Below are 10,909 nucleotides of genomic sequence, written 5' to 3'. Positions count from 1 at the left end.
TGTTTTGAATGATTGCCATTCCGGCTTGTTGTTGGTGTTTTGAATGATTGCCATTCTAGTTGGAGTTAGGTGAAATCACAGGGTAGTTTTGATTTGCATCTCCCTGATTGCCAATGATGTTGAACATTTTTTCATGCATTTATTGGCCATTTGAATTTCTTCTTTCATGAAGTGTCTATTTGATTCACTTGCCATTTTTTGATTGGGTTATTTGTTTTCTAGTGCTGAGTTTCTCGAGTTCTCTGTATATCCTAGATATTAGTACTCTATTGGAGGAGTAGGTGGCCAAAATCTTGTTGGCTCTTGGCTGAGGTCCTTGATAGTTTCCTTTACTATACAGAAGCTCTTCAGTTTCACACAATCCCATGTATTGATTCGCCTTTTAGTTTCTTGTGCCTTTGGGGTCTTTTTGAGAAAGTTCTTATTTGTGCCTGTGTGTTGCAGTGTTCATTTTTAAACTTGTTTTCATATGCGGAATTTTATTGTTGTTTGGTTTCTTTGGGGGGAGGGATTATGACCTTAAAAAAGAAATATATATAATACAGAAATGGTCATTTAAGCTTTTGGCTTGGAAGAGGTCAAGGTGCAATTTTCTTTGGTCATCCCAAATCCGGGTTCATCTGACACCAGCCACCTCCACCATGCCACCCAAGTTCGACCCCAGAGAAATCAAAGTCATGTACCTGAGGTGCACCAGTGGTGAGGTTGGTTCCACGTCTGCCCTGGCCTCCAAAACTGGCCCACTGGGTCTCTCTCCAAAAAAAGTTGGTGATGACATTGCCAAGGCAACCAGTGAGTGGAAGGGGCTGAAGATCACAGTGAAGCTGACCATTCAGAACAGACAAGCCCAGATTGAAGTGGTGCCTTCCACTTCTGTCCTGATCACCAAATACTTCAAGGAGCCACCCAGAGACAGGAAGAAGCAGAAAAACATTAAACACAGTGGAAATATCACTTTTGATGAGATTGTCAATGTTGCCCAACAGATGCAACACTGAAAACTTACTGGAACCATCAAAGATATCCTGGGGACTGCCCAGTCGGTGGGCTGCAATGTTGATGGTTGCCACTCTCATTACATCAACAGTGGTGCAGTAGAGTGCCCAGAGAGTTAAAATACAAAGGAAAATATATCAATGAAGGATCATCTGATAACCAAAAAAGAAATTATCATTTAAAAGATAAATTTCAAGAACATTTTTAGTTTACAAAATATTTGTAGTAGCTAGCATTTTATTTATTTTTTATTTTTTAGTGTGTGTGTGTGTGTGTATGTGTGTGTGTATGGTACTGGGGATTGAACCCAGGGGCATTCTACCTCTGAGCTACACCCTCAGGCTGGTTTTTTTTTTATTCTTTATTTTGAAACAGGTTCTCATTAAGTTGCAGAGGGCCTCACTAAGTAGCTGAGGCTGTCTGCAAACCCGAATCCTCCTGTTTCAGCCTCCCAAGTAGTGGGATTACAAGCATAAATTGGCCACCATGCCTAACTGATGCATTGTAGTCATATATATTAATGGGGTACAAGATAGTAGAGGCATACATGCACATATCAGTTATTTAGCCCTTCCCCAATTCCTACCTCATTTTCTCCCCCCTCCCTCCTTCTCATGTTTGGCTTAGTGACTGACTTTGATAAGTTTGTGGGTGTACATCATGTCCATTAGAGAATTTTCCATCCCCCTCAGGTTGCCTTCTTTGCTCATCTATGGTTTTTCCTTTGTCTAGAGTTTCTCCTATGACCTTTTTTTATCCCTAGTTTTCATATGTTCGGGAGAGCATCTGATTTTTTATTTTTTGTGACTGACTAATCTCACTTAGCATAATGATCTCCAGTTACATCCAATTCCCTGCAAATGACATAGTTATGTTCTTCTTTATGACTGAGTAAAATTCCATTGTGTACATATCCCATAGTTTTGTAATCCATTTTCTGTTGATGGAAATCTTGGCTAGTAGCAGGCATTTTATATTTAAGAGTTGGTTTAGAAAACATTAAAATGCAACCAAAAGGGGCAAGGAAATGAATTGCTAAATATCAGCAAAGGAAATAAAAACAAATCAAGTGACAATAAGATAAATATTGTCTAGATCATAATAAATAAATATATAAATAAATAATTTTATTAATTCATTAATAATGATTTATTAACAGGTTAATAGAATTAACCTGTTAAAAAATAAACTAACTCAAACCTTTGCAGTAACCTATCTGCTGTGTGAAATCTATAAAATAGAAACCAGATCGGTGGAGAAAGGAAGTTTTCTTTCCATGGCCCACTAATTCTTAGTTCTTAGAACTAAATAATAGTAAGTTGTCCGGTGACTTCTATTATTACTCTATTTACTTGTACACACACACACACACACACACACACACACACACACACACACACACACACACACACACACACACACACACACACACACACACACACACACACACACACACAGAACTGCCTTTCTTAAGTGGCTAAAGGCAGAGGGGAGATAGATTGCAAAGCAATCGCTTTCTCGTAGTTTTGACCCTCGCTGGACTTCGTAGGAAGCAACAAAGTTCCCGCTTCCCGGCGTCCCCCGGGCACCGCGGAAGCGGAAGGTATCAGGCTCCTCCCCGGCGGCGGAGTGAGCCAATCAGGTCCCAGCCCGGGCTGATCGCGTGCGGGTGTCATGGCGGCCTGCAGGCAGTGCTGCTTGTGCCTCCGGCACCCGCCGCTGGGCAGGGGTGCCCTCCGTATTCCAGGGCGGAATGGGGCGCTCACCTACATGCAGGTGCGTGCACTATGGGATAGCACAGGGTCCCGAGCTGTGGCTGTGGACTTAGGCAGCAGGTAAGGAACGGCGTGCTTTCCCTGTCTTTTCGCGGGGGTTCCTGTCCGTTTATCCAGGTATAAATCCTGTAGTCTATTTAACCTTTCCTTATCCCAAATCCAAGTTCCAAAGTCCTTTTCCGGATTTAGAATCTGTCTCCTAAGAACATCACCCTTCCCGCGCTGTCTCGTGCTGGTTGCTTCTTGAACTTCCCTTGTGTTCTCCTTTCTCCTGCTTAGGCTGCCTGACCTCCTGACATCTTTAAGAGACCCTTGGGCTCTGAAGTGGGAGACATTTCACCTTGAGATAATGAGTTGATAAAGTATGGTTTTGTCATTCAACCCAATTATTTAACTGGTGTAGCCAGCACGACCCTGGAAGGGAAGGGAAACATCCGTTTATTGAAATCTACGCAATCCGTCTAAACCTATAATAAAGGCACTGTTGCCCTCGTTTTCTAGTTAAGACAACACAGGCTCAAAAAAAAAAAAAAAAAAAAACTTGGAACTTTCTCAGAGTTCAATAGAGCTGGTGCTGTGGGACTGGGTGAATTCTGAACTAGTGTTCACTTATAAAGCCCATACTTTTTCTAGCGGTTAGATGAATGCCGGAATTCATATTTAAAAATCACTTTTAAAAAGCTTTTTCCTAGCAGGGCGTGGTGGTGCATGCTTGTAATCCCAGTATTTGGGATCGTACAGGTTCGAAGCCAGCCTCAGCTACTTAGTGAGGCTCTCAGCAACTTAGTGGGACTCTTTCCAAATAAAATATAGGTCTGGGAGTGTAGCCCAGAGGTAGGAAAGCCCCTGGGCTCCACCATCCCCAGTACACACACACACACACACACACACACACACACACACACACACACACACAAGCTTTTTCCTGAATTTCTTTTAGAATAGATGAAATTTCCAGTGCATACTTTATTACCGAAAATTTTAATGTACTTAAAATTTTCTTTTGACCTTAGCTCATACAAAAAGCAAATAAATAAAAACCTCCCTCCCACCCATCCCCAAATAAAATCTAGTTCTGAATCCAGGCCTGCCTTCCTAATTTATTTTATTTTTTAAAAAAATTGTTTTTGGTGGTACTGGGGGTGGAACACAGGGACTTTTCTACCTCCGTGCTATACTCCCAGAACTTTTTATAGTTTATTTGGAAACAGGGTCTCACTAAGTAGCTGAGACTGACTTCGAACCTGTGTGATCCTCCTGTCTCAGTCTCCCAAGCGCTGGGATTACAAGTGTGTGCCATAAAACCCAGCTCTGCCTTCCTAATTTAAAGAGTGAATGACCTTGAACAAATTACTTCAAAACTTTTTTGAGCAAAATTAGAAGACTGGTTTCCATCAAGAATTTGCAGGCTCTCCCTGTAAAGGGCCACATGGTAAATATTTTAAGCTTTGTGGTCCATATCCTGTTTCTGTCACATCTTCCTGTGTTTATGAAAGTCTCTAGAAACCTTTTAATCAAACTCTTCTCCATTGAAGAGCTGTACAGAAACAGGCCATGGACTGCAGTTTCCTTACCTCTAGACTAAGCCTCTAAGGCTCTTTTCTCATCTAGCATCTTTTAATTCTGATTTTATGGGGCAGAGGGCATGAAAGAGAGTATCTTCCAATTTTCAAGGACTATACATTCTTCTCTGAGGAAATGCCCCAAACATTCCATTCAACAAACACCTAATATGAGTTCTGCACTGGATATCCAAGCAGTAAGGTGTAGCTCCTGCCCTTTCATATTTCCCACACATAATCAGCTTTGCCTCTTTTTTAAAAATAATCAACCTGGACTTCTTTTGTAGGTAGGTCTTTCAAAACCTGTGCCATGTGTTAAAATAAGATAATTCATACCTGCTACATAAATAAATTCCTTCATCTTGGGCTTAAATTTGTCATTTGCAACATTCATTGAGTGGCCATTATGTGTCAGGCACTTTGATTTTATTACCATTCCTTAACACCATGGAAGGTATTTTCCAGATAATGCATTTAATGTTCCTACTATCTTTGAGGCAAGTGTTAATTTTCATTTCAACAAGGGTGTGTGTGTGTGTGTGTGTGTGTGTGTGTGTGTGTGTGGATTGAACACAGGGGCGTTCAACCTCTGGACAATACCCAGCACTTTATTTTTTCTTTGCAGAACTGAGGGTTGAACCCAGGGGCATTCTACCACCCGGGGGCATTCTACCACCAAGCTATACCACAGTCCTAGTTTTTTATTCTTCATTTTGAAGCAGGGTCTTGCTAAGTTGCAGAGGTCCTCACTTAGTAGCTGAGGCTGGCCACAAACCTATGATCTTCCTGTCTCAGCCTCCCAAGTACTGGGATTACAAGCGTGTTCTTACACACCCAGCTTTTTGTTTTTTTAGTTTTGAAATAGGATCTCTCTAAATTGCTGAGACTGCCCTCATACCTGTGGGCCTCCTGTCCCAGCCTCTAAAATACTGGTATTACAGCTGTGTGCCACTGTGCCACCTTTTCTTGCCTTGCTGTATTTTTTTCTTGATTGTCCCTACAAATCATATCACCATATTGCCAAAAATAAAGATTTAACCTTACAGAGAATAATCAAGAGAATATACCTTCATGTCAAAATGCTGAGATAGTAGCCCTTTTATTGGAGTTGAACTATTGCTTTCACAGCTCTAAGTGTCTTGGATCTATTTAGATCTAGTTAAAGATACTCCATTTCCCTTCACTGAGATCACTTAGTATTCAGAATTCATATTCTTGGGAAGTGCTGGCAGCATATTCATATCCAAGATTTAAAGTATTTCAAGACACCAAATTTATATTTGATGGGTATAGGTTGGAGTAATGCTGTTCATAGCATCTCATTCCCTCCACATGCATCCTATCCCTTTTTGTTTATTTTTACTGAATGAAGAGGGCTCATGAGGCTTGGTAGCCTTTAGATCTTTTGTTAGACTCTTTTATTATTTTATGCAATGCTGGATTTTGAACTGGTAGCCTAAGTCATTTTGTATTGACTTTTTATTTTTAAACAGAAAAATAGAAATATCCTCTGGAAAACTGGCCAGATTTGCAGATGGCTCTGCTGTAGTACAGGTAAGAAGTTAAGGTTTTTTAAAACTTCATTTTAAAAAAACTGGGCGTGGTGACGCACAATTGTAATCCCTGTGCTTGGGAGGCAGAGACAGGAGGATTGCACAGGTTCGAAGCCAGCTGTGCTGGCGTAGGAGACCCTGTTTTCAAATAAAAAAGTATAAAAAAAATAGGTCTGGGAGTGTTACCCGAGGCAGAAGGGTTTCCAGGAACCCCAGTACCATCAAAAAGAAAAAAAATATTATGGAGACTGGTACTGAGTATATACTATAATATAACTTAGAGATGTAGTTTTGGCAATTATTTTAGACACTAATTTCATTTCTACTGTCAGAACCATTTCAGTCAGAAAGTGAGCTGGACGTGGTAGCACATGCTTATAATTCCAGCATTTGGGAGGCTGAGATAGGACCGCAGTTTGCAGACCACCTCAGCTACTACTTAGTGAGGCCCTTTAAAACTCAGTGAGACCCTGTTTCAAAATAAAGAATAAAAAATAGGCCTGGGGGTATAGCTCAGTGGTAGAATGCCCCTGGGTTCCATCCCCAGTACCACACACAAAAAAAAACAAAAAACAGAAAGTCAAGGGGCTAGATGTAGTAAAAGACCTTTAAGATCACTTCTGAGTAAAAAATTAAAATTAAAACATTCCTTTTTAAACTTGAAGTTGTTTGTTTGTTTGTTTGTTTAGCAGTACTGGGGATGAAACCCAGGGGCATTCTACCTCCAAGCTACAACCCCAGCCCTATTTTTTAATTCTTTATTTTGAAATAGGGTCTCAATGAATTGCAAAGGGCCTCACTAAGTAGCTAAGGCTGTCTGCAAACCAAGATCCTCCTGTCTTAGCCTCCCAAATATTGAGAATACAAGCATGCATCACCAAGCCCAACAATTTAAGGTTTTATTTTGTTCTGTTAGTAAAAATCTGTTAGGATTTACTAGAGAAACTGATTTCATTGTTACTTTTATGAGTAGTATTTGGAAAATTTTTATCACTTGTAGTGTAAATTTTCTCATAAGAAGTAGAATAGAAACTGAGTGTGGCACATATCTGTAATCCCATTACTTGGGAAGCTGAGACAAGAGGATAGGTTGAGGACAGCTTCACAATGTAGAGAGACCCAGCAACCTGGTGAGACCCTGTTTCAAAAATACAGCTGGGGGTATGACTCAAAAGTAGAACACTCTGGGTTCAATTTTCAGTAACACACACACACACACACACACACACACACGTAAGATATATGACTCAATTCACTGAATATAACAGCTACAATAAGCCTTTTAGTGATTCTTTCCATACAGATCATGACCTGTAGAAGGGATCAAGATGGACTACTTGGGAATAGCTATTTTCATTTTAATCATGTGGAATAAGATCTTTTTGCTTGAGTTTAATTGGGGTGAGGATTTATTTATTTGTTACTTATATGTTAATATCTGATTTCAAAGGCATTGACCAGTTATTTTTTTATGTTTAAGTCAGGTGACACTGCAGTGATGGTCACAGCGGTCAGTAAAACAAAACCTTCACCTTCCCAGTTCATGCCGTTGGTGGTAAGTATTTGCTGATTTGTCTGAACCATAATGTAATGTAAATGTAGAGTTTATACGATTAAGACTTAACTGATTGAACTGATTCTTCATGCTGGTAGTAAGCACACTTTAAAATGTCCAGGTACACGTTGGGTGTGGTGGCGCACGCTTATAATCCCCACACTTGGGAGGTGGAGACAGTAGGGTTGCGCAGGTTCGAAGCCAGCCTCGATGGCTTAAGAGACCCTGTTTCCAAATAAAAATATAAAATGGGTCTGGGAGTGTAGCCCAAAAGTAGAAGGGTTTCCAGGAACCCCAGTACCACCAAAATAATAGATAAAAAATGTCCACGTACAAGAGTTGACAAAAATCAGTAGAAGTGCACGAATACTTTAATATTGAATAAGCAATGAATTCATTGTCTTCATGGATTTGCCTTCAGTATGAGTCTGCAAGTATCTGTTAAGTAAAGAGTTTATTAGAATTTTATAGCTTCTTCCTAATACAAAAAGGAGGATGCAGTTATATCTAGCAAAGTTGATGAAAAAGGTGATATTGGCTCAACCCAAATAAGTTCCTGTGGAAAATCATAAGCTAGGTAGTCATCTGACTACCAAGCGGAAGGCTTCCTGTATCAGTTGACTGGACCTTCCTAAAAATTGTCTTCCCTGAGAGATACAAAATACTAAAAGTAAATAAAACATTTTCACGTAGTCTAAAATATGTTGTTAGCACGCCGTGCGTGGTGGCGCACGCTTGTAATCCCCGTGCTTGGGAGGCGGAGACAGGAGGATCGCGCAGGTTCGAAGCCAGCCGTGCTGGCGTAAGAGACCCTGTTTCAAAAATATAAAATAGGTCTGGGAGTGTAGCCCGGAGGAAGGAGGGCTTCCAGGAACCCCAGTACCACCAAAAAAAAAAAATGTTAGCAACTCTGAAAAATTAGAATTTATATGGTACTTCTTAGGATATAGTTTTTACTAAAAGACACAATCTTATAAACTTTACTTTTCATTGCTACTTCAGGTTGACTACAGACAGAAGGCTGCTGCAGCGGGTAGAATTCCCACAAACTACCTTAGAAGAGAGATTGGTTCTTCTGATAGAGAAATTCTTACAAGTCGAATAATAGGTAAGATGTTAACATAGAGGCATTAACCCTCAAATGATTGTTTGAAGCCAGTTGTTGGCATTTCTTCCTTTCTACCTATATTGTACAGTGTCTCATACATTTTTTCTTCTTTGCATGAATGCCACCAGAGATTATTTATACTCTGTTTTCTCACTCAAATGTGGACTCCATGAGAAAAAGCTTTTGTTTCTTTTTTTTAAATTTGGTGATACTGGGGCTTGAATCCAGGGCCATTTTACCTCTGAGCTATACTACCAGCCCTATTTTTTATTCTTTATTTTGAAGCAGGGTCTCACTAAGTTTCAAAAGGCTTCAGTAAGTAGCTGAGGATACTTTTCTTTTTTTACTACCAAATCTTCTGTGCCTTTTATAATGCATTGTATAGAATAGCCATTTGGTAAATATTTATTGGTTAAATTAATAAACTTCCATTGAGCATATGAATTCCATGGCCCTTTCCTCTACTCTGTTGAATTTATTTTTAGTATTTTTTATTTTTATGTTTAGCATAGTAATTATTAAACACATGGTATTTATCACTACTGAATCATGTCTTTAATTTTCTAATATATGACATCCATAAATATTGTGGGATTAGCTTATAGCTTTTTTATGTAGGAATTGCTAGTTTGTATATATGTAGTATATTCATCAGACACAAAATACCAAGGAAACATTTTCTTTGGGTTTGCTATTAGTCATAATTCTATTTTCTACTTTGTTCTAAGTCATGGTTTGTATTAATTGAGACATTGATATTAATCTACCTCCCTCTTATCAAATCAGTCCAAAGAGTTTGGTATTTTTTTGTTTGTTTGTTTGGTTTTGACATATTGAACAGCTAGATAGATGTATTCTTTCAGAATTTTTAAAAACTAAAGCAACTATGTCAGTACTTTTTAATGTTTTTTTTCTTTTCTTTTCTTTGGCAGATCGTTCGATTAGGCCTCTATTTCCAGCTGGCTACTTTTATGATACACAAGTAAGTTCTGCTGTAGGTTTATTTGTTTCCAGATCAATCACACCTTATTAATCTCTATAATTCTTTCTAGACTAAACATTATAAAAACTTTATTTTATTTTTTGCGGGTCTGGGGGTGGAGCCCAGGGGCATTCTACTTCCGAGCTACACTCCTTGCCCTATTTTTTATTCTTTATTTTGAAACAGGGTATCACTAAGTTGCAAAGGGCCTCACTAAGTAGCTCAGGCTGTCCGCAAACTGTGATCCTCTGGTCTCAGTCTTCTGAATGCTGGGATTACAAGCGTGCACCTTGAGGCAGGAAGGGAATTAGTGAGTTTGAAAGAAGGTCAGTGAGCCGAGTGGTGGTGCACGCTTGTAATCCCAGTACTTGAGAGGCTGAGACAAGAGGATCGTAGGTTTCTGGCCAGCCTCTGCTACTTAGGCCCTCCACAACTTAGTGAGACCCTGTTTCAAAATAAAGAATAAAAAATAAGGCTGGGGTGTGGCTCAGAAAAGAAAAGAAAGATGGCCAGTGTGATTGAGGCAGGTAGGAGCCAGATTGGGTGGCTGGACCTTGTCATATTAGTACAGATTAGATTTGGACTATTGATACAACTAATTTTTTATTTTCTATCTTTATTACTGAATCTTCTGAACTTTGTTCTACTTTGTTATATACTAATATTTTTTTTTTTCCTGATACTGGGGATGGAACCCAAGGGCATTCTACCTCTGAGTCATACTCCCAGTCCTATATTTTATTCTTTATTTTGAAACAGGGTCTCACTGGGTTGCAAAGGGCCTCACTAAGTTCCTGAAGCTGTCCTTGAACCACAATCCTCCTGTCTCAGCCTCCCAAATGCTGAGATTCTCAGCATAGAGCTGGGAATGATGGCACACACCTGTAATCCCAATACTTGGGAGGCTTAGACAGGAGGATTATAAATTTGAAGCAACTTAGTCAAACCCTCAGCAGCTAAACAAGACTGTGTTTCAAAATAAAAAGGTCTGGGAGTATAGTTCAGAGGTAGAATACCCCTGGGTTCAGTCTCTAGTTCCAGAAAAAAAAAAAAGAATTTGACATTGGCTCATCATTGCAGTATACAGTAAATCATTGATTTCTTTTGTCTTTGCTTATAAACAGATAATAGAACCATGCAGCTAACATTTACTGAATACTTGTAGTGTACCTAGTATTGTGGCAAATGAGCACATTTTCTTTCTTTCTTCCTTTCTCTTTCTTTCTTTCTTTCTTTCTTTCTTTCTTTCTTTCTTTCTTTCTTTCTTTCTTTCTTTCTTTTTCTTTGCAGTACTGGGGATTGAACCCAGGGGCATTCTACCTCTGAGCTGTACCCCCAGTCCTATTTTTTATTCTTTATTTTGAAACAGGGTTTCACT

General features: G+C 39.4%; 1 protein-coding gene and 1 pseudogene across 2 annotated transcripts in view; both read left to right on the top strand.

Moving 5' to 3' along the window:
- The first annotated feature begins 641 nt into the window (after positions 1 to 641).
- LOC308273801 (large ribosomal subunit protein uL11-like) lies at positions 642 to 1,115 on the top strand (annotated as a pseudogene). The gene has a single exon. The product of its transcript is annotated as a large ribosomal subunit protein uL11-like (transcript).
- Positions 1,116 to 2,670: 1,555 nt separating this feature from the next.
- Positions 2,671 to 10,909, top strand: part of PNPT1 (polyribonucleotide nucleotidyltransferase 1) — a gene marked incomplete at both ends in the record, with an annotated part of 53,291 nt that continues 45,052 nt past the window's right edge. Inside the window, 5 exons of the mRNA XM_080710997.1 lie at positions 2,671 to 2,831; positions 5,827 to 5,887; positions 7,367 to 7,441; positions 8,444 to 8,549; positions 9,482 to 9,531. Of these exons, the coding sequence (XP_080567123.1) occupies positions 2,671 to 2,831; positions 5,827 to 5,887; positions 7,367 to 7,441; positions 8,444 to 8,549; positions 9,482 to 9,531 (453 nt within the window). The remainder of the gene's footprint in view (positions 2,832 to 5,826; positions 5,888 to 7,366; positions 7,442 to 8,443; positions 8,550 to 9,481; positions 9,532 to 10,909) is intronic.

This window comes from Muscardinus avellanarius (assembly GCF_963383645.1).
Source record: "Muscardinus avellanarius genome assembly, chromosome: 15".
NCBI lineage: Eukaryota > Metazoa > Chordata > Mammalia > Rodentia > Gliridae > Muscardinus > Muscardinus avellanarius.
The sequence above is the reverse complement of the archived record's forward strand: the minus strand, read 5'-3'. Positions and strand labels throughout refer to the sequence as shown.